Here is a 27,776-nt window from a genome sequence, read left to right as displayed (position 1 = left end):
TGCCAGAAATAATCGCAGTTAGTCAGCAAATGTGCTTTTGTTGAAGTAACAGCAAGTTATTTTAGAGGTAAAATTAAAACCTCTTGTAGTTTATGCTGCCCACATATTGGATATTTTTATTTATTTTTCACAGATCCTCTTTTAACCCAGATGAAACTCAACATGTGCATTAATTGTGTAGAAAAATTAATGCAAGACTTGAGTAAAGAGATTCTTTATTGTGTACTTTTTAAAAACATAGATTAATCATTGTTTAGCTATTTTCCAATAGCATTTAATCCTGTTTAGAGTTGCAGGCAGAGGGTTGGATCTTTTCCCAGCTGACGTAACGATGAAGGATCCTGCAGAGCCGGGTCAATCGTTCACAGGAAGGGATTCAGCTCATTATTCCTTACAGAATTAATCATTTATATTTCAAATGCATACAATGTAAATAGGTGCCTTAATTTGAAATTTCTTTTTATTTTTAATCATTAGATTAAAACCAGCTCACAAACCAGAAGCGGTTGAGCCAGAATCTCTAAATCATGACATTGTGTCCAATCTTTATCTTGACTCTTGTGCGCCCCCCAGAGGTTTGAAGTGTGAAGTACTACAGCAGCAGATCATCGCTATCAATAAACAGTTAATATTGATGTATGTAGCTTCTGCGTGGGAAGAAAGTATTAAAAACAAAGACTCAAAGTGTGATATTTTTATTTGATATACTGTGAAGAGGTTCAAATGGCACAAAATGGCAGCAGGATGATAAATATGGCGTAAGGCTTCTATTAACTGATCCGTTTCAGTCTCGATTTCTTTCATTTGCAAATGATGAATGAAGGCATTAAAGTCCAACCATCCGGTCTCATTCTGGATGATTTTCCTCTCCAGTTTACACCCAAACAAACCACATGTGACCCTGCACAACTCAACGGCCGAGCCCTGAGATTATCAAACCAGCATGCTGTGAAGACGGAACATGGCGAAAAGCTGAAAATGCTACAAAAATCAACAGTAATAGATGAAAACAAACTGAATATAAAAAGAATCTCATAAACTTTGAATCCCTCATCCTGTTACTGTAGGTCCCACTCATGTGTATATCATGTATGCAAACATATAAAACAGACTAGATATCCTGGGATGAGAGTTTTGTCCAATGTACAGTTAAAATTATTTATAAACAATAAACCGACATGTCTGCAGAAACAGAATCCCTCCTGTGTTTATCTGAAGGTCCTTCTGCAGGTTTCTAATCTCTGATTTATCTCGACTTCAGGTTTATGACAACTAAAGCAGGTAGGTCTCCGGGTGATTGCTTAACAGACGTGTAAACATCAGCTTTCAAATAAAGTTTGTTGCCGGGACATGTGAACACCAGGATATCCACGCAACCTCGAGTTTTTCTTCCTCTGAGGGAATCGCTGGCAGTCTGCTGCCTCCAACCATGATGTCGTCTCATCTTTGGCTTTGCAAAGTTTAACCCTTCAGGTTCCAAGTCTGAATCTCACACAGAGAAAAAGCGTCACCTGCAGTCTGTGCAGGTTCATCCGGCCCGTGTGTATGTGTGTGTGTGTGTCCAAAACGCTTAAGTCCACTGAACTTGAGATCCTGCCTTGGAGTGTCTTTTGGCCTCTTTGATGGAGAGAGCTTCTTCCTTTTCGCTCATTTCTTTCTGCCGCTTCTCATCCAAAAATGTCACTAGAGAGTCCATCATCTCCACCACCTCAAGAATCTGATCAAAGATCCGGTTTTCTTCTTCCTGCTGCTCTGGTGTCTTATCTGTTGAAAAAAAAAGACATAAAAATTACATTATAACACAAATTACTTGTAAACAAGTAATATTTTTCTGTGCTAAAAATATAAGGATGCACCGATCCACTTTGTCCATGATACCCAATCCAGATTTTTTTTTCAATATCAGGACCGATACAGATATTAAAATCGGATCGGTGCATCTCTACTGAAAAAACATACTTCAATGTTACATTTACAATCAGTCCATCCAGGATTTCAAAATTAGTTTTGTGATTTTAACTAATTAAATCGGCTACACAGTGGCGCAGTTGGTAGAGCTGTTGCCTTGCAGCAAGAAGGTTCTGGGTTCGATTCCCGGCCCCGGTCTTTCTGCATGGAGTCTCCATGTTCTCCCTGTGCATGGTGGGTTTTCTCCGGGTACTGCGGTTTCCTCCCACCTCCAAAAACATGACTGTCAGGTTAATTGGCCTCTCCAAATTGCCCCTAGGTGTGAGTGTGTGTGTGCATGGTTGTGTGTCCTGTGTGTCTCCGTGTTGCCCTGCGGCAGACTGGCGACCTGTCCAGGGTGACCCAAACCTCTCACCCAGAACGCTAGCTGGAGATAGACACCAGCACCCCTCCAGACCCCACTGAGGGATAATGGTGTTAAGAAAATGGATGGATTTTCTTAAAAATCCATCCATTTGGATGGATGGAACTAATTAAATACCTTTTAAAATCTACACATAGAAGAAAAAGGGTAAGGGATGGGAAAAAAGAAAAGCATCTTTATTCCAAGAACTTAAATATCTTGATTTTTGTTACTCCTCACATTAAAGGCAGCAGTGTGAAGGAAGTAAATACTGCCCCCTGCAGGTGGGAGTAAGTAGTTATTTAAACTCAATGCTTTTGCCATTTTTTGCAGAAAATTTGCACTAAACTCACAATTTTTAGTGCTGTCAGACCGCTGAACTCAAGCTGCACTTAATTACACATCTTACCTTAAAGCTTTACAAAAGTTTATGGTATAGAGTGCTACATTATTTGTTAGACTTGTAGCTAATTGAACAAAGAAATGGGCTGACAACGAGTTTAATTAAGTTAATCAAGCAAAAAACGACAGATTTAGATATTTTTTACTGACTGTGCAGAGATAAAAGATGTTTAGAACGGAGAAAAACAGCAGAAAGACAAACCACTGTAGTGACGTGCAGAATAAAATACTGCAGTGTTGGTTGTTCATAAGTTGAGTATTTGTATCTTTTCATGGCATTCAGAGTTTCTGCAGACGGAACCACCCACCTTTTATCTCCATTAACTTCCTGTACTCCAGCTCCAACGTGCTGCGCTTGTCCTCCAGTTCCAGCTGTCGGGACCTGAGGGGAAAAACAAACTACAGCTCAGCCGCGTCTGCAGCACATCCTGCTGATGCTGCAGGTCATTAACAGGCAACATGAAGGCGCAGCGCTGCCATGGAGAGAGCAAACAGTGACCACCGGCTGCTCAAAGGTCTGCTGTTACTAACTCCACGGCTGCGCTCGTTTCCTGATTCGCTGCGACTTACTCCACCATGAGGTCCGACTCCTCCGAGACCAAGGCGTTCTTTTCATGGACCAGCTGGATCCATTCTTCAATCGTTTCAGAGGAATCGCTGTTGTCTGGACGAGGGCGAAAACAAATAGACTTTGAATCATTTGGGCTTTTTCTTTTATTAAAAAAGTAGAAGATGAGTTTGATCAAATATCAGAACCATTTGAAATTTGACATGGGAACGCTCAAAAAGACATGCATCATGCATTCAGCTGACTTACAAAATAATAAAGAAACGTTTTCCTTCTAAATATCAAATGGAGTAAAGCTGCTTATTTTGTTATTTCAATGTAAGAAACCCACTAATGTGGGTTTAGTTGCATGTTAACAACCTTAGGAATGAATGTACAGACACTCACAATCAAATTTAAATTCAAAAATACTTTCCCGATCCCAAAGGGAAATTAAATTACAATTAACAACCAAATCCAGGATGGATTTTAGCACCAGGAATGAAGGAAAAATTACATTTTTCCCTTTACAACAGCATCAGGTGAATCAGACATTTATGAAATTTAATTGGGAAAATTAAATTTGCACAGAAGCTAAAAAATAACTGACAAAATAAAAAAAAGCATTTATCAAAATATAATATTGATTCTGTCTAAAGGTAGTGTTGTATAATAACTGGGTAAAGGTAATGGGTGTATAATAGCCATAAAATAGACAAGTAGATAATTGATTGAGGACTTTGTGTTAAAGCAGAAATTCAACAAATAAAAACTGCACAACAACAAACTGCAATAAGTATTAGTTCAAAAAAACAAATAAAAGACTTACTGGGTTGTCTACGCAGGCTTCTCTCCAGCATCACACCTTTCTCCTCCAGGTCCTTGTAGGAGACTTCAATCTCCTCCAGTCGACGCTGGATTGACTGGAAAACAAGTAATATTTTATTTTACATTAGTAGACCCCATATTTAATGTTTTTTCAGGTTCAGTGAGGTTAGAGAAAACAAAAAACAAACAGACTTTGTGTAAACATCAACACCGGTGACGTAGTAAAACACAGAGGGCTTTCAGTCTAAGGACTGATTAGCCTTTACCAATTATAAAGGCTAATCATTTACATTTATAACAGAGCAACAGCAGAAAACCAACATTTAACCTTTTCCACTCCTATGTTAATTCGAGTTGCTGCAAAATCCCAAATGTTTGACAAATTTATGGAAAATAATTAAAGCTAATTGAAAAAACATAAATAAGCATTGAAACATTATTCTGTAAGTAACAAATCTGCATGAGTTTCACCTTTTGAATTGGAAGATATTTAAATTTATTAAGATGAACCTGTAAATGAAAGTTCAGTTCTACTATGTTCCACCAAATAAAGAACAAGTTGATGAAATGAAACGGACACAAAAACCTGCTAGTTCTGCAAAATGTAGAAAAGTTGCTCAGATTACCCAGGATGCATGTCAACTCCAGGTCTAAGCACATTACGTCAACAGATATGTTGATGATATTTGACTTTCGTGCTAACCTGAGCTTTGCAGAAGCGATCCATTACACTCATCTTGGCTCGCCTCTGCAGGGTCTTCATCCTCTTCAACTCAAACTTTTTTGCCTGAACCGGGTCAGACGGCTCCTGCTGCAGGGAGAGAGACAACATTCAACACATGAAGTGTATTTCCTATTATAAGTACAAACTCTTCACACCTTTACCTTCATGTCAAACAAGTCTTCCTGTTCACCAAACATATCATAGTCGTCATCATCGTCGTCGTCGTCGTCATCATCATCAACATCAACACCGTCCGTGCTATGAACGTGATGGAAGGTCGTCTCTGTTTTAAGAGAAGAGTAAAAATTTAGATAAATTAGAAAAAAAAAAGTTGTTTCTTGCTAAACATTTGTGAGAAAGAATGGACTGGAAGACGCTGAAGAGAAACAAAGCTGAACAAAGTTGAAGACAGAAAGACAAGAAGGCAGCTAAAGATAGAAAGACCAGAAGACAGCAGATCTAAAATAGCAGAAGAGTAGAATGTGACATGCCTGCACTCCACAAGTGTTTGAAAGAAAAACGCAAGACCTACTGCAAAGACGTTTATATTTATCAAAATAGACGCCCGTAGCTACGTTTAGATGTAAAAATTATTTCTATAGAGTGAAATATGTATGGAAAGCACCATTTTGTTTGTGAAAAAACAAACTTGAGAAAGTGCTAATTTTTGCACTGTGGCAGTTGAAGAATCCCATCAATTGGATTACATTGTAAAAATGAAAATGGCCATAAAACTTAACTTGTGATTTGAGAAAAACTATAAGGGATGTCAAAACGTTTCATCATTTGAAGATAGCTCATCATGTTGTGACTTGTTCAAAAGTTCAACTGAGTTTCTAGGTTGAAGTATGAAGAAGAAATAAGCTGTCAAAGAGTACAAAGTTCTGGAAGACTTTAGCAGAATGTTTGAGCTTTTCCAAGTATTTCAAAAACAATATTCTCACTGAATGCTGAGCTAAGTACGTTTTCCCCCGGGTGGAGAGAATATCAGGGATCCACATACCGACTCTGCCTGGATGGACGGTGAGTCGGCAGTCTCTGCTGATCCTCGGCGAGGACAGGTTCCAGGGGGAAAACTTGGACCGGACGCGGTTCTGCCCGCTCGGCATCTCTTTTCTCTTGAAGCAGTGACGGTTCTTCTTCTCACGGATGAGACTGGCTGTGCTCCCGCTCCAGTAGCCCTCTTCTTCTGGTCCATCCTGGCCCTCTTGTTTAGGAGGCCCACCGGCGTTTGCAGAGGAAGACGAGCAGGAGGACGACCCGCCTTGGGTTTCGGAGTCCGAGTCTGCGCTGAAGCTCTGCAGATTCCCCAGCTCGTTCCGCTCCTCGATGGACAGCTGAAGCTTTCGCAGTGGTTTGAGAGAGAAATCTGGTCCTGCTTTAGAGGTCTCCTCTGGAGCCGCTTCAGGAACAGGCGTCTGCGGAGTCAGGATGACTTTGCGAGGTTTCGCCACTGGAGGCGAGGGCTCGGAGGTGGGGGTCGTCTGACGGGACACGCGTGGCTTTGGAACGGGAACAGCATCTTGAGGGGGCTCCAATATCTCAGGTTTAGATGCAGGATCTGGAAAAGTGCTCGTGTTCTGTGGTTCTTGGGAGTCTCCTTTGGACTGATGAATACTCTGATCCGGTTCTTCTTGGTCATCTGAATGTGTGACAGTAGAGGAGACACCATCTGGTTTCAGGAAATACTCCTCATCTGATGGAGACAGCGTGTAGCTCTCACTGGAAAGTCCGTTCTCTTCATCTTCATCTTCGTCCTAAATAACAAACAAAGTTATGAGTGAAATATACAGACCACTGCAGAGAATCCCTCCCGTCTGTTTGGTCAGTGACCCACCTCACAGGATGCTTCAACACCATTAGTAAGCAACAAATCTTCAGAGTGCATCTCACAGTAAAATCTCCCTGTGGGAAGAGAAGAGGTAAAGATGTTCACATGTTTTTCTTTTGTAAAAATATCAGCACTATAAACAAAAAATGTTATTCCATGTAACCAGTCACATTTACCAGAGTGACTTTTGTCAGAGAATGTACTTTTAGGAGTATTTTTGCTACGCTGTACTTTTTACTTTTTACTTCAGTAATTTTATCATGAACTATTGATACTCTTACCCGATTCAAATTTCTGTTTTCTCAACCCACTTAGCGAAGAATAAACTTGTCTTAAAAAAAATTTCACCACGCACCGGCAGTTTTTGTTTAATCAAAAAATTGATTTGGAAAAAAATTATTTTGCCTGATTTTGTTATTGTTTTGTACTTAAGTGAATTAATATGAATTTTTGCCCTTAAAATACAAAAATTTCCACTTAACTTTATATTTAGGTAATTTTTAAATAATTTATAATTTCATCAGTCACTCAGTGCTGGAGTACTTTTTACCAAATAGTTTTTTTTTTACTTTTACTTGAGTAAAAATATGTCGAAGTAGTGCTACGCCTACATGAGTACAGTCTTCAGGTACTCTGCCCACCTCTGGGTTTTAAAAGCAGCATTCCAAAATTGCCCGGGTCACAGTGGGCTCCCCATCATGATTGATGGCACGCTGCTGTTTTTAATATGCAAATCTCTTCCTCATAAAAGAAATATTGAGCCAACGCTCAGCTGTACTGGTTGCTGTGAGACCGAAGGGGGCTGTGAATGTTTGAGACAGCATTTTAAATGGAAATCTACCTGTCAGGCAGTCAAAAGCCTCTTAAACAAAACATTCGGTACAAACCCACAAAGATGAGATCCTCTCTGAGCTTTTATAAATCACAAATCAAGCAGGTGGAAACCCTGAACACATGCAGGATTTAAAAATCAAGCATTTCTCAACCAAATGGGGCTTATATTGAAACTGACCCACGTATAAAGTATCAGATAACTCCATCCAGGGTTAAACAATCTTCATTTGTTTTGTTCCATCTCAACACTACAATAATCCAAACCCCGCTTTGCCATCTTGCTGTCAGTTTAAGAGTTTTTTGATGCTTAATTTTTAATCTAAATGAGAAAAGAGGAGAAATAATAGTGACTCAGCTGCTCAATGAGATCATAACATTAATTTCCAAGGACCTTCAAATTTTCAGCAACAATCTTTAATTTGACAAGGTCACAACAATAACGTGCTCTGTTGAAAAAAAAAAAAAGCAAAAGTCTTTTCAACTGGATCATTTTATGTGCTTTTGTCTAGCAGAGGCATTTTGCATGGCGATAGCATAACGGTAAAAAGATGTGTGGAAAAACCTCACGGTGACAAAATAGGCTGAAATAGCAGCTCTACAATAGATAGAAATAAAATGTTTCTTTTTATACCGCTTTACATTAAAAATGTAAAATAATTCACTGCAAAATTAATTTTAAAAATTGGTAAGGAATGCTAAATTAACTACGTCCACTAGATGTTTGCATCATTAAAAAGCAAGCTCTCCTAGGAGTGATCCTGGTGTAGATTTAAAGAGACTTTAAAGACCGGCAGTACTGAGAGAGAAAAATTTTATATTTAAACACATACAAGTGCTGACAGAAAGAAACAATTACCCATCCACTTTCCAGCTCCATCTGCTCTGACAAACTAGGGCTGACAGCTCTTTGCATCTTTCATCTCTGGCTTTTAAGTGCAAGTAGAAAATGTTTAATCACCACTCAATCCTGCATTCAACGACTCTGCAGGATATGGATGTATTCACTGCCTTTAATCGTAATCATAGTTTAAAAAAAATAAATCTACCAAAGTGCATGAGCAAATCTGCACTTTGAGTGGAGAGTGGGGACTTGAAGCTGCAAGTATGAGCACAGGTTGCTTTTCTATCTGCACAAACACTTCGTATGGACACCCCTTAATGAGGTTTGCAAAGGAGATACGACTGATTTATTTGGCAGATTAAATAAATCTGAAGTATTTTGGACCCAAGTCATGTCAGACGCAAACAATGCTTAACTCACCGCTGTTCTTGTCGAAGGCGTATCCTCCTAATCTGAGCGTGATGCCACAGCTGTGGCAGGTGAAGCAGCTCCGATGGAAGAACCTCCCCTCAGCACTGATGCGCTCCACTGCGTACACCATTTTCCCACAGAAGTAGCACTGCTCGTTGTCAGTCGTCAGCAGAGTCTCGGCTGGTTCTGGTTCCGGTGGGGGAGAGGCAGCGGCAGCCGCACCGGGAGGAACTGGATGCACTTCAGGAGACGCAGGTAGCACTGACGCCTGAGGAAGGGCAAATGGAAGAATCAGTAAATAAAAGTAAGGAAAGACACAGAGTTAAAGTGAAGAACCAAATAAAACTCACAGGTTTCTCATCTTCCATGATTTTCTCAGCTTGTGCACCTCGTTTCAGAGTCGCCTGTCTTTCCTGCAGAAAAAACAGAGAATTTTATCAATAGACCTCAAAAAGCAATATTACGAACCTTAAAAGTCACAAAATATAAACCAAACAAGGAGACCACACATCTGTTTCCTCAGACCAGCAAGTAAGAGTGTCTGAAAACATCCTGATCAGATATTTCTGCAGGCTGTGTAATCCCTAACTCAGTAGTCTTACCTTTTGTCTTTGCAGTGAGAGGTGCTTCAGCTTGCTCAGGAAAAAGACAGCTGACTGTGTCCTAGAGAGACTCAGAGATGTGGTCGGTGGCAGGGGGCCTGCAGGTTCTGTCGTCAACAAAAAGGGAAAGAAATGTCAGAAAGAAAAGAATAAATCAATAAACATTTCACCTAAATACTCACCATTTCCCCATTTACAATTTTACTTGACAAATTCTGATGCCGTATTTTCTCTTTTAAAGCTTTAAAAAGGTAAGCTGCATCCTATTTGATTATTGCTTCTAATTTCTGTAGCGTCACAGCAGCAGCAGATTTCAACTTGTCAACCCAAACCAAAACTCTTCATCCCCGGTATCACCAACGCTCCCCCTCTCCTCTCATTCAGATGAGGTTACTAGAGACCGACTGCTCCCTCCTGCCTGCGCATCGCTCAGCCGATCCCGAGCAGAGCAGCAAAGCAGACGAGAGCGCTTATCACGCCCACTTCAGCTCATCCACCGCCACTAGTCGATTGAGTCTACGCCGCATTACCATCCTGGTGTGAAAATACCTCTGCTGCTGACAGTGGAGGGAAAATCTTCCCTGGAAGAGAGGCTGCCCCCCTGCCAGAGCCCGAAAAGCCCACCGCTCGCTCCCTCGCTCGCTCTGCCTGCTGCTGGGCTGGCTCAGTGCAGGAGAGCAACACAACCAGTACAGGCTGGCTCTGAGCACGGCACAAGCCACTTAAGCCCAGTGAATTATGGGTACCCTGATCTTAAAGAGACAGTGCCACTTAATGCATTTTGTAGGGAAAACACCTGACTCCTTTTAAGGTGATGCAAATGCAGCGTGGTGTCTAAGCAACCGTCTTCAGAAGCACAGCTGCACCTCAGCAAATCTGAATAAGTTAATTTATTTCCATAATTCAACCTGACTCACCGTCTCACAGCGAAGGAAAACTAGTTTTACGGCCTTCACATGAAGAGGAACATTTGCGGCCTTCATAAAGTTTACTGATTACATGTCATGATATTTTGTGGTACGATTGTGATAACAATAAAAGGTGACATTACTTCTCTTTTAGCCACACAAACTGAAAAACATATCCATTTGTAATATGCTTTAAGACACAAGTCACAAAAAGAAGTGTAATTTGTCTAAAACGCACGCAGTAACTGCATTTAATAAAATATTCATACTCTCATTGAACAGACAATAGAGAAAATAGTAAAAATAATACGGACAGGTTTGTGGGGTTTTAAGAATCATTAAACTGGAATTTATGCAGCTTTGTTGATTTGCTTCAGAGCAGCAAATGGAAACACACCTAACTCACACTTTCTTCTTCACAACATTTTAAAATTTCATTACAAATTTGCCACTGGATGGAAGCAGGGTTAATGAATTTCTAATTTATAAAGATGCACCTCCATGGTTTCAGTTCAAATTTAGATGATTTTCAGATTTCATTCGGGTATAAAGATACCCGAGGGAAATTATTTACCTTTTGGTGGCAAAGTGACAGCATCTTTGATTTGGGTGAGGTAGAGAACCATGGACAGCTTGTCGATCTGACTACTGGGAGACATGACCGGAGGGATTCCCAGCTCCTTATGGATCACACTGAACACCAGCTGGTTGTTGTGAACTCTGTTCGCCTCATCCAGCAAGGAAAAGTCACTTTGGGTGAAAGAGAGAAACATCATTCAAACATTTACATAATCACATGTTTGGACAGTCAAAACAATTAAATAATTTTTGGTAAATAAACATTTTATACGGAGGAAATTTAGCAGAAATTACAAACTCTTTCAATTTGTATCATGTTTAATCAGCAGGATTTTAGATCCTTTTTCAGCGATTTAGTCAATTTTGCTGCACATAAAATGCTAAGCCATCTGATTTAATTCAGACTTCTTTGCATTTTAGTTACTGAGCTACTGACATCTTGGACTGATTATCAGAGAATTTGGTGGAGGAATGGCAATAATTACAACCCAGTCCCAGTCAGCCAGTCTCACAAAGATTGCAACTCACATCAGATGAGGTCTGAAGTGGTGGATGAGAGCGCACAGCGCGAGGCCGGACTTCCAGGACTGGCTGAAGTCTTTGATGTTCACATTGTCGTACCCTGTGGTGTTGTTCTGGCACCATTTCAGCAACTCGTTAAAACCACTCATTGAATCTGAGGAAGCAAAACATATAAACAACCAGCAATCAGTCCCAGTAGATCAGTAAACATGACATTTGTTATCTACGAAAAAATAAGGTCTGACTTATTTAAAGAGGAACTACTAACTGCTGTCAATGTGATCAAATTTGTAGAAACTCACCTTGACGCATGTGAGCCCGATTTTCCTTCAGCTTTAAGGTTAATGAATGGCTTTTCTCATCATATAGGTGCTGCACCTGAATAAAGTGGTGGAAAATGTCAAAAATCATATTTTAAGTAATGTAAAAATTCACAAACTGCTGCTAAACACATCATATTTTCACAAATTAAATGCATTTTGTTCATTTTGAGCTGCTTAATGGAAATGTATTGCTGCCTCTAAGATTTTCTTTCAACAGCAATCTTTCTAAATTATGTCCTGATTGCTGGAGAGACTCTGACCTCAGTCGCAGTTGAGCAAACAACAGATAAGCATGCTAACCTGGCGAGTGTGAATGGCGGACAGGTTGAGTCTCTGGTAGCGTGTTTTCGGGTCGATGCTATACAGAGAGTACTTCTTGCTGGTGTTTTCGGGTGTGGTCTGGGAGAGCAGCTGGTACATGCTTTCTCTGAATTATTTTTAAAGAAATTAAAGCAGAATATTAAAGTCAAAGCAAAAACACCAAAATCATAATACATTCAGATTCACCTACCTCTCAGCAATGACGGTCATGTGTTGGACCCCCATCCCCCAGCTCCTCACCGTCCACGCCGTGTCAAACGAAGCCAAGAACCCTCGGGCGATACCTGTTCCCAAAGGCCAAAACGGCTGCAGAGTGAAGACAGTGAAAACTAAGTCAGAGACTAGAATACACAAGTAGGATCTTCTATTATATTAAATATTGTGTATTTTTCACAGAAAAAGCTGCAGTTTATGTTTTTCTATTCATTAACTGGATCAAAATTAAAGACTCTTGCTTCTTTGGTTGGTAAGTAAATCAGCAAACATGTTTTTATGATGCTGTTCAGTCAAAATCTAAAGAAGGTGAAAGATGCATAAATAAGATATAATGTTGGAATCCATTATTTTACTGTTGGCTTTACCTCTAGAACTGAAACTAAATTATACTTTTTCTTATTATGGAGATGGTTTTGGTAGTTAGTAGTGAACAAAATCTAATTTTCACAAAGAAAGAGAACATTATCATTGCCACTATAAGGACATTAATCAAAAATCCATATAACTCAAAATGTTTTTTAAGGCATTATGAATGAAGAAAATATATTTTTTAAACTCATCTAATCACACATTTTAATTAAAGCAAACAGCTGTGTCATTGTATAACAATTAGCTGTAAATTAGATTCTCAAACTTCTGCATTGTTTTCAGCGTGACTCTGCAGAATTAAAGCTTAATGCCGTTCGCTATTGTCATTTGAGTCTCTAAAAATAAACAGACTCACCAATTAACAAAGGAGCCGCCCCACATTTAAGTTATCAGACTGGTTCCCAATGAAACAAGACGAACGACTCTTAAGTGCAGTCCATTACCTCCACCAGACAGTCTCCAACAAGAGCTATTAGGAGCTTCTTGCCCCTCCTCTCTCGGACCAGGGAGGCGTGCTCGGCGCGGTGCATGCAGGTGAAGTCGAACATGGCCACGTCAGGTTGACCGGCCGGATTCAGAGCAAACTGCAGGTCCGGCAGCTTGCCTCCAGTGGAGAAGTACGCCGCATCGTGAGCATAAAGACACAACGCCACGTGATCTACATTTGCAGGTGCCAGCAGCTGATCAGCATTGCTGTAGTCCTGATGACAGAAAGTGAAAGATTGCATCTGATGATTCATGACATGAAGAATGACATTCTTTCTACTTTGTTTATTAGCCTTGAGCATTCTGCAGGAAGGGAGATCTGATTAGCAGCTTCTCTTCGCTCAGAAACCCGAGCACAGCTGTTGTGTTTATCTGATTCAAATGTTTTCTTTCTAGGCCAGAGCTGCAGCCAAGAAGCCACACTTTTTTCTTGGTAATGGATGTGTTGTTCTCACCCGTTTAATGACCCCCCTCTTCAGCAAGCTCTTCCTCTTGGCTGTCATGACAAAGTAGTGGGTGTCGTCTTTGTAGTACACAATATTCTCTAAATCAATAGCTGGAATAGAAGAGCGGGGAGGGAGAAAAGTGGGCTTAGAGGAACAAAATGCCAGTGAAGACATAACAAATCAGAAAGATTTATAGTTTTCCAATTGCAGCGGCTAGTTTATTTACACTTTTGTGCTTGTTAAACTAATTCTAGACAAGAGAGCAAATAGCAGGATGCACTGAAAGATTAAAGTTCAATAGAAGAGCCTGAAAAAAGGAGGATTAGCAAATCTAATCTGTATTTACTCAAAGAATTGATTGCAAATAATTCTTTATTATAAAGTTATAAAACGCAGGCTTTTTGTTTTGGTCTGTTTTGTATAGTTGATAGAATATAAAACGTTATAAATTACAACAGGAAAACATAATGCAGCAGATACTGCTAGTTGAACAAGTAGATTACAAAAAAGCACAAACAAATGGATGGATGGATGGATGGATGGATGGATATTTTTTTATCCAGTTTGACCTTCATTTATCGTGTTTTGTACTGCAGGTATTACTTGCTAGGCAGCATAAAACTGTGTGACTGTTGCACAGGATGTAAACACCATGTGTAACAGTCACATCTCTTAATAACTAGTTCTCTACACAACCCTGAGCACACATTTTAATCGGAATGGTACCCGTATCATTGAGCAGGTCTTGGAAGAACTTCTGGTTGTATATCCGGGCCACCCCGCTGATCTCTGGTACTTGGGCCTCAGCAGCCGTGTTCCCGTTGATAAAATTGGCTGTGATGCCAATAGCCAGTTTTCCTCTCAGTTCCTTGTGCTTAAAACCTGACGGAACGAAAAAAAAAGAAAGAAAGAAAACAGGATCGAAGTGAATTTACTTACAGATGCTAATGCACTTTTGTGTTTTAAGGTAATAGTCATTAACAAAGAAAAGTGTCCTGTTGAAACTAGAACAGGGTGAACTGAAGTGATGCCTTTTTTTCCCGTACCCTCAGGGACGAACCTGCCTCCCCCTGCAGAGATAAAAACATCAAACTGGAAGGCTGCAGCAGGATGAGACGGAGGCTGTAGTTTGGCCATCCAACCTACAGAGAAACATCAGGTATGAAGCTGTATTTACTTCAACCACATCTGATTCTTTGATCTAGTATTTGAAGTCTTAAGTAAACACATCACTGTTTACATACATAAAGCTGCTGAATGAGGTACCTTTTTCAACAGAGGGCTCAATAAGGCCCTTGTACTCCACTCCGGTGTGGACCTCCACCCCGAGGAGGAGACACACTTTCAGCAGGATCAGCTGCAGCTGACGGATGCCTAAAAATAAAACAAAAAAGTCCATGTTTAACTAGAAGTTTGCATTAGTGCACTGCAAAAACACAAAATTTTACCAAGCATTTTTGGAGTAGTTTCCAGTGCAAATATCTTAGTACACTTAAAATAAGACAAAACTAACTCACAAGTAGCCTTTAACCAAGATATAGAAGCTTAATATTGCTAAAAAAATGCTAGTTCCACAGGCAGATTATTTCACTTATAGCAAGACATTTTTACCTTGTTACAAGTGAAATAATCCGATAGTTGTGCGAGTACATTTATATCAATATTAAGGAATTATTTACTTGAAACAAGCTCCTATATCTTCCTGAAAACCATTCATAGTGTACTAAGATAGTTGGACTAGAAACTAGACAAAAATACTTAGTAAGACTTTGTGATTTTGCAGTGTGACTTCTTACTTCACCAAATAAATTTTCAGTTCAAACAAGCAATCGTATTCATAATTCTGTCAAAGTTTCTTACTGATGTGATCCAGAGAACCAGCGCAGAATTTGCCATAGAACCTTTTGGCTCCGAGCTCTTTGAGGTCGCAGATGGTGAAGGGCCACAGGTGGAGAACGTTGTTCCTGGTGAACTCCTCCCTCTTCTCCAGCAGCACCACCTGAGCTCCCAGCAGGGACAGTTCGATGGCCGTCCTCAGCCCACATGGTCCCGCGCCCAACACCAGACACTGAGAGAAAGAACAGAGAAAAAAAAACATTCAGAAACATAAGGTGACAACATAATTTTTAGTGAACATGCAGGTTTATTTGACCTTTCACTTAATTTTAAAAACGTCCTCACTGAACTTGTAGGTTTAGTGCAGTTAACCTTTTACTGTGGCACTTCAAAATACAAACGATTTATCATCTTAAAGAAGCTGGTCTGAATGTCTGAAGATATCTAAAAGTCATCTAGACGTAATGTAATGTGACTGTGCCAACATTTTAAGTAAATCCTAACTTTAAACATTAATGTGAAAAGTTAGGTTTGCTTATTTATTAGAATAATTATACATTTGAAATTCAGCGTTACAAAACTTTCAGTTATTAAACAGTAGTATATTATTACATTTTTGGTCTCCTGAGTCTAAAAAAGACAGTTTTTTATTTCTGGTGTTATTCTATGTCTGCTTCTGATTGGTCGAGCAGTACTTTGTGATGACTCCTCCCACTGAGCTTTGGCTATCAGTGTGTTGTTCAAATCAAATCACATCAAATTTTATTTGTATAACACCTTTCAGCAGCAAGGCATTTCGAAGTGCTTTACATCAGAAAAACACAAAAATGCAAAGTCAACAACTGAAACATTACATTTTGAAGTCGTTACACATCAGACTGTTGATTAATGTTTCACTGTTGGAGTTCTTGGACTCAGACAGAAAACAGAACCAAATAAATTTTTACCAAAGTGGGTCTGAGGCAAGTCAAATCACCTTCTCGAGATTGGGTTTTAATAAGAAAAAGGAGCATGAATCTATTTTTTGTTTTCTTTTTTCTGCACATCAGCTGTGTTTCCAGGTCAACATTCTTCAAAAAAAAAAATCCAGGCTTTTCCTTGCTCATAAACATCTCGAGAGGCTCTTTTGTCCAACTTGGTCCACACAGCTTTGGCCTTCCAGTAGTTCAGCCTTTCCTTCAGGTTGGTGTAGAAGTTGCTGTAATCCTTAGGACCAAGTTGCAGTGGTCTGCAGAGCTCTGTGAAGTGTTTCTTTACTTCTTGACAAGTCTTGGCTTGGACAAAATTTTTAAGAATGGTCACCTGGAAACGCATATCTAACCTGGTTCCAGGTTAACAGATAAGAGTCGGTTTAAAACCTTGTTTTCATTCTGTTTTTGTATTCTCCGTAAAGATTAATTATGTTTTTTTTCTTTATTTTTTAAAATGTTTGGTATTTCAAGTTGAAATAAATCTTCAAAGCGTCCGTCTTTGCAGTGATAAGGGATCAGTAACTCTTAAGAAAAATTACATATTAAATATTTTAGATGCTCAATTTCTCGTTCATAACCTCCCCATCATCCTGTAACAACTAATTTGATAAATAACATTAAAATAATTTGTTTTTATCTTTCCTTGAATATCTCTTGTTACTTCAGTAAATCATTAGTATGCATGATCTGGTGTGATTAAAAATATTTTTCTTAATTAACAGAAATCTTGTTTTTCTCTTATAATCCTTAGCTGAAGTGTAATTACTCTATTGGTGGTCAGTAAATCTTAATTCAAAACATAATCTGTCGGTTTCATTACATTTGGGATAGAAATTGTTTATTGAAAGAAAATAATTCATCATTCAAGCTAATTTTTTACTGATTATTGGACTGATTTATCTATACTTACTCTCTGTGGCTTTATCCTCAATACGGGAAATCAGTTCAATAAATGGGGAGTTTAATTATGTTCAAACATTAAAGTTATTATACAAAATTGAGGCACAACGCCATTGTGTCAATGATTCCTCTGAAGGAAAGCATGGAAAACCTTTTATAACATTTAATATGAAAGATATTGTGCCTGTTCAGCAACAGATAAATGCACATGGGAGATATCAGTATGAAGCTAAACCTGCTTTACAGCTTCCTTAGAACATGAGAAGGAAAACACTAACCAGATACTAACGCTGCTGCTAAAATCAGCTACTAAACTTGTAATGGAAAAACCAACAAGTGTAATAGTACTGCACCTTGTTCTGGGCGCAGGCTTTTCCTTGCTCGTAAACTTCTTGAGAGGCTCTTTTGTCCAACTTGGTCCACACAGCTTTGGCCTTCCAGTAGTTCAGCCTTTCCTTCAGCTTGGTGTAGAAGTTGCTGTAATCCTTAGGATCAAGTTGCAGTTCTCTGCAGAGCTCTGTGAAGTGCTTCTTTACTTCTTGACAAGTCTTGGCTTGGACAAAGAGGTCAAACGTGGCATGAGAGGGATTCACAGGTTCCTTGTTCGCCATGGCTGGGATTGGGAGATCCAGATCCGTTCAGTCGCTGGAGTTTAAGCTGAACTGTGGAAGGAAGTAATATCATGGAGTTATCACCTGCTACAAGGAAAAAAAAAATCTACTGTGAGAAAACGTTTACTGTAAGTAATCAGAGGGGTAGCAAAGTCCAACTCTTTGTTGTTTGCACCCATGAAGGTGATCCAGTCATTAGGATTTTCTACCTGCTGTGTAATGGGAAGTTCCCGCCACATGGTCCGTTAATTATAGTCCAAACGTTTAAAGGCTCATGGCTTGAAGCAACCTGGTCGTCTGAGTCACATAAACACTTCCCTTCTGCTGGTCATGTGCCTTTTATTTATGACCACTTTGCAAATGAACAACCTGCCTACATCTTATGTGTCATTCTGACACACAGCTTGAGGACGTGTCAGAATCAGTGGGTACGAGTTAGTTACATAAACATTTTTCCATGTGTCTTAACAGGCCTAAACTTGTCTTTAGCTTTATTTTTATTAACAGGGGTGTGCAAATGTTCATGTTTAAAATTATTTTTAAACATGCACATATGAGGCTATTTCTGGCTGATACAGATTTCCATTCTTCTTTGGAGGTCTGATCTGCCAATTCTGACTTTCACTGATTATTGATTTGATTTATAAGACTTTAACATACAAACAAAAACGTTTTCTGCAGGTTCTTTGATCCTTTTATGAGAGAAAGCTGTTACTCAGCTCAGAAAAAGCGCTTTACAATACATGCTGCTGGTTTTGGTGTTTGTAGAGTGAAATGATAGAAGATCTTAATAAATGTGACTGGCCACAACAAAACCAGAAATAACCATCATGTGTGCATTATAGGCTTTATAATTATAACAAACACAAACAAAAAAAATAAAAATACATGAAGAAGATAAGGCCATTGAATGTTGGCACTCTGCAAACAAAATTAGTGAGAAAGCAGGCCTCAAAGTTTCAGAAGAATTGATGAGCTACTTGGGGTTTTTAACAATGGATGCTAATTTATATTAATTTGCATAATCCAATCTAGATAAAAAAAATCTGATATACAAATCAAAGACCTGTATATCAGTTGATCAGTAGTTTTGACTGCTGGATCTCTACTTTACACACCGAAAGTCCTGTAAAACACAATTACCTCCTTACAAATGTATCCTGTTTTTTGCTTTATTATTTGTTTTTGAACAAATTATTTATAATGTCAAAGCAACCTAGCCCTATGTAAAAAAGTAACTTCCCTGTAAACCTAGTAACCCATTGTGCTACTGTCACTAAGTGCTTAAAATAACTGTGGAAGAGTTTTGGTCCACACTTCTCTGCAGAATTGTTTTCATTCAGCCCCAATGGAGGATTTTTCTATGCATTATTATGATGCTGCATCTTAATCACATTTACATCTACTCCAACACCTACATTTCCTTTTCCTTTGGTCAATTAGGGGTGGACATGCCAGCTTGCTTTGAGTTACTGTTCAAACCCAATCCAAGTGTGCTTGAGTTTAAGGTTACAAAATGATGGCTGGACATTGCCCTTCAGGATTTTTCCACTAGAGAGCAGAGTGCTTTCATTAATCCATGTTCTTCAGCAGCAGAGCAGCTCCACACCATCACACCAACACCACAACGTTTGATTCTAGGCGTGATGGTATTTCAGTCAAATGGTTGATTTTATGTCCCATGTAACATGACGCACTAATTCTGTAGAGTTTCTCCTTGTTCTGTCAATGAACAGAATATTTTCCTTAAACTCTTTGGAGTCATCAAGATGCTTTTTTGTGGAAAATACTAAATGTTTTTGTTCCTTTCGTTTAGAAGCTGTTTTAGCCTTGGAACTCACACATGGAGGTTATTTTTGCTCTCTTTCTTCTTGCTGAATCAAACTCTGACCTTAATTAAGACAATTGAGTCCAGCAGGGATTTTAGCCCTGCAAACCTTTAATAGGACATCAACATGTCTAACTGGTGCGACTCTGTTACGACAAACAAAACAACTTGTTGCTGCAGTACAGTAATGTCAGGTACAAGCGATCACGTCAATGCAAAAAACCAACAATGGTGGCAGCAGCAGTGAAACTACAAGATTTCAGAAGAAAACCTGGTGGATATCTGGACAGGAAAGAAGCGAATCGATTACGACCAGAGATTTCCTGTCACTGGAATTCACCCAACAACTAACTTAACAGTCTAAATTAGCTTTAAATTATCTTTTAGGTTCTTTCAAGACCTCCTGAATGAGTCACTGATGCACTTTTGGAGAAGTTTTAGTAAGCCAGTCATACCTGGGAGGTTTCACAATGAGTTTCAAGTTTAGATGTGTATAAAAGCCAACGGTTGCTCACTGGAGTCCCACAGTCAACGGCTTTGTCATCCTTTCCAGACTTCTAAACGGCAATGACAATTTGTTTCTCGTCTGTTCTTCAATTTCTTTCTATCGAGCCATGATGGTGTAGTTTTTCAGAGCTTTTTGCCTCCTTCAGTCATCAGCTGGGTTACATTTGAGTGGTTTCTTGAATTTACAGGTTTAGCATTGACTAGGCCTTTTTGCGGCTTTTGAAATAGTTGTAACAATTTTAAAATTTAGAGGGGAGAAACAGAGCTGAATTGGTTTGAAAAACTTTTTTCTTCGAAATAGGAAACTCATATTTGAAACCACATGTTTTAAACTATGCTTTGTCTGACACTAAAATTTGTTTGTCTAAAAACAGAAGGTAAGAGCAGCAAAAACGTTTTCACACAACTTCCTGCTTTATTTAGTGCCATGTTCTCATTTTGTATTTACTTCACACTTTTTTAGAAAACACCAAAGCATATGTTTATCAGTGATGAGCATTGTGATCCGTTTTAATCCCTGAAATAAAACGTAGGCTGGATCTAGTCAGCTGATCTAATCAAATATATTATCTAAGGCAAAAATCAACCCACGTGATCAGAGCCAGATGAACAACTGATGATGTAGACAGTTAATGAAACAGGTTAAAGATCATTTCCTGCAGAGGTCACCTGACAAGATTCACAGTTCCAGAACACTGTAGGCACTATGAATAAGCAGCATTGATCAAATTAATACAATTTTAATCCTCCTAAAGATGTAGTCTGAGTTACGAGACTGCTAAATGATACAGGCTTTTCTTTCTGCATCAAGTTAAAAGTTTCAGTTGAGATAACCTTCCATAAACAGCTGCAACATTGCTTTCTCTTCCCAATCTGTGCTGTTTTCCAGAAAAAAAGTAGCCGGATACAACTTATTCCCAGTTTCCAGACAAATTAACACAATAGAAACACTGTATTATAATACAGAGTTTAAGGTTGTGCATTGTTTCTCAGCAGAGATGTGCTGATTCCAATCTCTGCAAAACAAATCAGTTATTTTATGAATCTCGACAATCATAGGTGCACCAGTAAATTGCGCAGCGACTAGAATCAGACAGTGTTTAGCCTGCATGGCACGGATGAGTTCAAAACATTACAATCAGGTCTCCTCCAGATCCATTAGTGATGAGGGAAAAGATGTGAACCAGACTCAGAGTAGTCAGCTGAACATTTGACCATGTGACATTTTTTAAGTGAAGTAAATCGGGTCACAAGTTTTCACTCAGGAGCAACGTGGGGGAGGATTTTAACTGCCAACTGTGAAGAGATACAAACTGTGATGTCGATGCAGGACCAGATTCTCCAGTAAAATCTATTATTTATATCTGCTTCAACGTTCATCAGGCCATCACACGGAATAATATGGACATGCATTTTATAAATAGTGAAAAAGAAGTTGTTGCCGACTGTGTTGCTATTGTCCGACTTTTTAACATGGCGTACTTAAACAAAAGGAACAAGGAGCTTTTCCAAATATACATTTCTTTCTAACCCTAAAACCAACTAGAGTGTCTTTTGCTGAAAAACTCAACATCAGTCTCATCTTAAAGGCCTAGCAAAACGTAGCAACTCGTGAACGTAGGACAGAAGCTTTGTTGGCATGTTGGCAGCATCCTAAAAGTTATTATGGAGGCTTGGCAACAGCAAGATGTCACTCGACTGCATTTTTGTAAAAGCAAGCTTTGCACATATTTTTGCCTCCTTTTTCCTCCCTCCAGTGGATGGTGGCAAGATAAATGTGGGCCACAGTCCAACAGAGTGGCCAGTGGCTAAGAGAAGTGGGCCTCTATGTCACATCATATTTAGTAAGTTTATTTATATTTCTAGCACAGATAGAAACCAAGAAGAGGTCCACAAAGACAGCAGGAAAGCAGAAACATTATTAAGAAGACAAAGAAAGGAACTATGGATGCGGGATGTACCAGCATTAACATCAGTATCAGTCGATCTTAGCGTTAGCTAAACATTATCGGTATTCGTCCTGTAAGTGAAACTGGGATGATGTGAATAATGAATGTTAAAGAGGGGAACGGTTGGTCATGAGGTGTGTTTAACTGAAGCAGAGAAGCATCGTCAGTGGTGTATTCATTTTTTTTTCACAAAAGGGTAAGGAAAGAAATAAAATATGAAGATTACTGTTAAATATTGGTTATCGGCTATAACGTCAGATAATGACATTTGAAGGTTTTAGTTGGAAGAGCATAACTATTTATGGTCCTGAAAATTAAGAATCTTGCTGCAGAGATTTGGACCAACAGATTATGGATTTGTTTTGTTGCTGTTAATACGTTTGATAAGTGCATTACAATAATCACGAGAAACAATCTTAAGTGCATTTTTTACACCAACCTTGTCAATTTTGAAATATTCTCAACAGATAAAAATTAAGGAAAAAACACAGCAGTGCAGATGACAATTAAAAGGTGATGAAGATTTTATTAAACTATGAGGATATAATAAATAAAAGGACCCAGAAAAGAGCCTTGGTGTACCCCACATACCTGTCCAGTAGAATGAGGGGGTCCAATTGGACACGTCAATGTTTCTCTATTGTCCTGAGGAAACAGAAAGTCAGAGATTAGTGATTAGATGTCTCTAAAAACACTGATCAACTTTCAAAATCATCAATTATTCATAACGATAAACTTTAAATAGATAATCAAGCGCATCGATAATTATGATGCAGGTAAACTGATTAAAACTAGAGCTGTTTAATGTGACTTTTCTCCCTTTTTTCCTTATAACATTTTTTTAAAGGCAATAAATTGGCACTGATTTCCTTCATTTTAGGAGATTGGCAATATTTACATAAGAAGCTGATCTAAAAAACAAAACAAAAAAAAAAAAACAGCCACAGTTACCTTTAACTTTGTCACTATATTTAAATACTTTTCAGACTGAAAAAAAAAATCGGTATCGACTGAAATTGGAATGGGCAGATCTGGAGTTGGCCATCTGTGATTGGCCAGAAATCTCCAATAAGTGCATCCAGAATTTTTAGATTGTTAACAGGGTGTCAATAAAATCGTCTTTCCATGGAAAACAAGTTTAAATTTACCAGTTAACCCAAAATACCTGTCTGTGGGTTGTGGGAGGAAGTCAGAGTACCCAGAGAAAACACAAACAGAAATGCCACAGCACAGTTTTGAACCTAGGTCCCAGAAGTAGGGCAACACTGCTAACCACAAAGTTCCTGTGCAGCTTTTCTCACCACCTTGTAGCGTAAAACAGCTGATAAAACTCTCTCAAGAGAATTTTACTTCACTTCAGTGAATCCTGACAAAACTTGGCAAAGATAAGAATGGGAGAGATTGCAGAGGGTCAAAGCTAAAGGTGGAACTAAGGAACTAGAAAAAGCACCTGCGGTATGCAATTCTTAAAACTTAGCATTCATAGCAAGAAAAGAGTCGTTTAAGACCGTTTTGCCCACATTTGCAATGCTTTGCATTTTCCATATGGTAGCAAGAATCACACACAGCACATGAACACTTAAAATGTAAAATCCAGTTGGTTGACATTTCCTGTAACAAACGCACAATTACCACTTCCTCATTAAAATATATTAACTTGACAGCCACTCTTCTGCCGCAGCCCTGCAAACGAAACACAGTCCATTACAATAACACAACAGAGAATATGAAAGAAGGTTCAGGGAAAGTAACACCGAATACCAAATTATTCACTGCATTCTGATTAATTATTCTCTGGAGACATTTTCATGAGGTGAAGATTATGACAAACCATGTTTCACTTATGCATAGCTTAAAAAAGGCACTTCCTGCCTGTTTATTAGAATTAAAAGTGATCAAACTGGAATAAAAATAGACTGTTGGTATGTTCTTTTGTAAGCCTCCCTGGACGCCTTCTTAACAATCAAAAGATAGTGCACGTTAAAAAATGAAAATGAAACAGCTTTAAAGCATTTCAAACGTTCCAGGGTGACTGTACAAACAACAAAGCACAATACTTGAACAACTACTATGTGAACAGTACCGAGAACAGCAACCAAATGAGGCGTCTTTGACCAGAAAACATTTCTCTTTTACATCAGTGTGGCAACAAAAGCTACAAAGGGAGACAGCTTCCTTAATTAAGCATGAAGTGGTCTGTGAAGACAAGACAGGCCGTCAAAATCTAAAAATAACACAATATTCCCAAGAAAGGTGGTGTATTTATACTCGACCTGCCGTTTGTTGTTTGAACAAGGTTTGAAATATGCAGTTGCAGAAAACCACAAACACTCTGTGTGTTGAAACGCTGCTGCATTAAATATAGAGCTGTGGGTGACTGCGATGACTGGTTGACATGTACTCATGCAAGTAATCACTATCATTTTACTTGTGTTAAAGGAGTAAGTTTGTTAAGGCAGAAATAAACGAGATGAGACAAAAACTACAAGAAATTCAATGTGAACTGACATCATTTCCCCCAAAGCAAGTGGGTTGAACTGCAGGGGGCTTGGCCCACCTTATTGCGCAAGTGTTGCTCAAACAATCAATCCCCCTCCTCACGGAAAACACAAAGAGGAAGAGATTTTAACAGGAAAGATGCCAGAGAGATGAGAAAAAAGAACAAAGAGATGTCAGTTTCTGAAGTCAACAAGCTGTGTTTCTTCTGAGATATTTTAAATTCAAGCTTTGAAATGTTTGGACTCACAACGATATGAAGCTGGTGAGTAAAATGTGTCTGTTGTAGCAAAGCAGGCTGAAGTCTCAGCATGTTACCCAGTAAGAGCTGCCAGATTTTAAAAGAACATTCAAACAACACTTTCCTGTTAATGTAAACTTGTAATTAATATAACAAGTTAATAAATTCACAAATTACGAAGTGGACACAAACGCTATGTGACCGCGGTGGCTCAATAAAACGACTCAAGGAATATTTAAAGTAGCAATGAACACCATAGTTAAATAAACTAACCAAAAAGAACCGACACACAACATTTAAAATGCGATTAGCGTACTTTAATTTAATTACCTGGTCCGAAGCGAGCTTTTGTGAAGCTAAATCCCGGTTTCCATGTTTGTTTGTTTTTCTCTCGCTCCGACCTCCGCTGATACGCACAGGTAAACAGCACAGAGCGCACCTCACCTCGCGCCCCTCGCTGCAAATGAAAAAGCACCAGCTTCCGGGACTTTCTCGCACTGCACGCGAGCACACGTCACGAGCGAGCGACAAGGAGGTTTTGAAAGGATTGGATAGGAAGTAAAAATAAGTAATGAATATTTTCCGCTACCGCATTAATTTCTGTTCTTTATAGTTAAAACCCCGTCCTAAGTGCAATATCACAGATAAAAACTATATTCATTTAAATAGGGAAAATTCACAAATATCTCGAGGCACTTTATAGAAAAAGTATTTTAAATTCAAGCTATACATTTCAATTTATTCTAATTCTGAAACAGTGAATTGAACTCAGGTCGTTTTTCAAATTATCTTGAAAAGTCTTCTATTTAAGAAAACCAGTAAATGTAACAAATCATCCATGAATGGCTTCTAAAGCAAGAAAGAGAAACATTGAAAACATACTTCTTAAAGATTATGAAACCAACTCTATTTCAAGGCTTTTTTTATACATTCAAATAAGGTCTTATCCCTCAGCATTTTAAAATAACATGACTACATTCAAACATATGAGTGATCTGGCTCCTCAGAGCGTCTTTTGCTTATGGGAAAGCAGTAATCTTAAAAAATAAAAAAAGACTGTGTATTAAGACAGTGTGTTGATTAAAAAGCCCAATTCACAACATCCAACCCTGGATTAAATTAAAGGGTGTTGTAAGGACTCTGAAGTCTATTTGATCATTTAATTTAAAATTGAATGGACAGCTCAACCTGACCCGGATTCTTCTACTCAAAATAGAGATTCACACACAAAAAAGTATTTTTGACGTTTTCTCTGTATTAGTGCATCTGAGATACAGATATGAATTGATACTGCACCTTCTATATTAATGTATTTGTATTTATATTATTTATTGTACACATATTTATGCATCAAGTTGTTGACTCGATAAAACAATATAATAAGAGCCAAATAGTTTTTCATATATATATATATATATATATATATATATATATATATATATATATATATATATTTGTTTGTTTGTTCTATCACATCACTTTAATATATAGAAACCTTAGAATTGAAAGAGGATTAAAGCTTTTCTTTCGATTAATAAAATGCAAATTATAATCTTCAACCAGATGAGACAAATGTAAATGGTATTATGAGTGGGACTTTTAGTATACGAGAAAAAGAAATACAGTGTAGGAACATTTCTTTTTTTTTAAATAAATCAGAAATTCATTTCAAAAGTGATACTCCTTTTACATAGCTCATTGTCTCATTTCCTTTAAAAAGCAAACTTCATGGTTAATATTTATTTAAATCGGCCAGATATTTGAATGATTTTGGGTGTTTTCACAGATTCAAATTAATCTCTATTCATCCCAATTGAATCAAAATCCTAACAAAATGGGGAAATTATTTTTATAGTAAAAACATTTAATCATTTATACTTTCCCTCATTCTGCTGGCATGCAAACATAACAAAACTCTTTTTTTTATGTTTATTTGTCTTTCTTATAAATTCTTTTGACATACTGCTGAATTAGTTTAAGATTCTACATTTGTTTTTGATGTCTTTATTTTATAACAGGAAAACACCAGAGTGCTGTTTCACAAAACCAGGATAGATGATTAAACTGGGATTTTCCGGAAATCAAAGCAGGAGCACATACGTTGCCATAGTGATTTGTTGCGTAGCTATCATGCTACACATCAGGCTAATAGTCTAACTTTTTAGTTATCCTCGTGCCTTATTTGTTCAGTAAGTGCTTATGTCGATCAGAAATCAATGTGCAGCATTTAAATTGTAGGAATGAAGGATGAAGAATGTTAACTTGACTTAAAATAACATTTACGACGTTAACTAAGTTTAGTTTGGACACATGATTAAACAAATGCACAGTTTAAAACACACAATATTTAAGACACGTACTTATTTATATAATAAACATACCTTGAACCTCTATCGACGGGGGGTACTAATAACAGGATGCATTTTATAAACTATCAAACTTATTTTCTGTCTTTTGATTGGCATTAAGCTGCCTTAGTGCTAACAGTTAAACAGGAAGTTGTCCCTTCAAGATAAAAGCATCCCAACTCAAACAGGAAGTTACAACTAATTGTACATTGTCGTTTACCTTTACCAGCTGCAAAAATGTTCCTTTATAAACTAGACCTCTTGTTTTGTTTATTCTGTATAACTATTGATAAGATATGTAACAATAATAAAACACAAATGAAGCTGCTGTCAGATTCACAAGTGATAATATTTACTTCATAAGCTTACATTTATAAGCTTAAAGTTGTTCATTTAAGCATCTAGCAGTATGATTGTTATGTGTTTTTGTTATACTTTAGGCTATATATAGGCTGACAAAAGCAGGATTTCTGAAACAGCCCTCATCTGTCATTGGTTTGTTTGTGTATCATTTGACTTACTGTTGACGTGATGTAGTCATACTTTGTGTTTAAAGCAAACAGTGAGTCAGAAGTTTGTTTTAGTTTA

The 27,776-nt window shown here is 38.2% G+C and overlaps 1 protein-coding gene across 4 annotated transcripts; it reads right to left on the bottom strand.

Moving 5' to 3' along the window:
* Positions 1-679: 679 nt before the first annotated feature.
* mical1 (microtubule associated monooxygenase, calponin and LIM domain containing 1) lies at positions 680-27,345 on the bottom strand. 4 transcript variants are annotated; one of them, XM_081609261.1, is made up of 25 exons: positions 27,222-27,344; positions 22,695-22,748; positions 17,562-17,870; positions 15,362-15,569; positions 14,768-14,875; positions 14,548-14,643; positions 14,228-14,383; positions 13,511-13,611; positions 13,013-13,270; positions 12,175-12,290; positions 11,964-12,090; positions 11,643-11,718; positions 11,347-11,494; positions 10,814-10,989; positions 9,332-9,438; positions 9,080-9,142; positions 8,739-8,997; positions 6,650-6,717; positions 5,816-6,569; positions 4,974-5,095; positions 4,792-4,899; positions 4,090-4,183; positions 3,284-3,377; positions 3,022-3,095; positions 680-1,764 (listed from the first exon to the last, which is right to left on the bottom strand). In XM_081609261.1, the coding sequence occupies exons 3-25, from the start codon at positions 17,817-17,819 to the stop codon at positions 1,571-1,573; spliced, it is 3,765 nt and encodes a 1,254-aa protein (XP_081465387.1). In that variant the 5' UTR covers positions 17,820-17,870; positions 22,695-22,748; positions 27,222-27,344; the 3' UTR covers positions 680-1,570. The 4 variants fall into 4 exon arrangements, with proteins under 4 accessions (XP_081465387.1, XP_081465389.1, XP_081465386.1 ...); XM_081609263.1 differs by lacking the exon at positions 27,222-27,344 and adding an exon at positions 25,171-25,346 and having other exon boundaries at positions 4,792-4,896; XM_081609260.1 differs by lacking the exon at positions 27,222-27,344 and adding an exon at positions 25,171-25,344.
* Positions 27,346-27,776: the final 431 nt, after the last annotated feature.

This window comes from Poecilia reticulata, chromosome 7, assembly GCF_904066995.2.
Source record: "Poecilia reticulata chromosome 7, P_reticulata-male-v2, whole genome shotgun sequence".
NCBI lineage: Eukaryota > Metazoa > Chordata > Actinopteri > Cyprinodontiformes > Poeciliidae > Poecilia > Poecilia reticulata.
The sequence above is the reverse complement of the archived record's forward strand: the minus strand, read 5'-3'. Positions and strand labels throughout refer to the sequence as shown.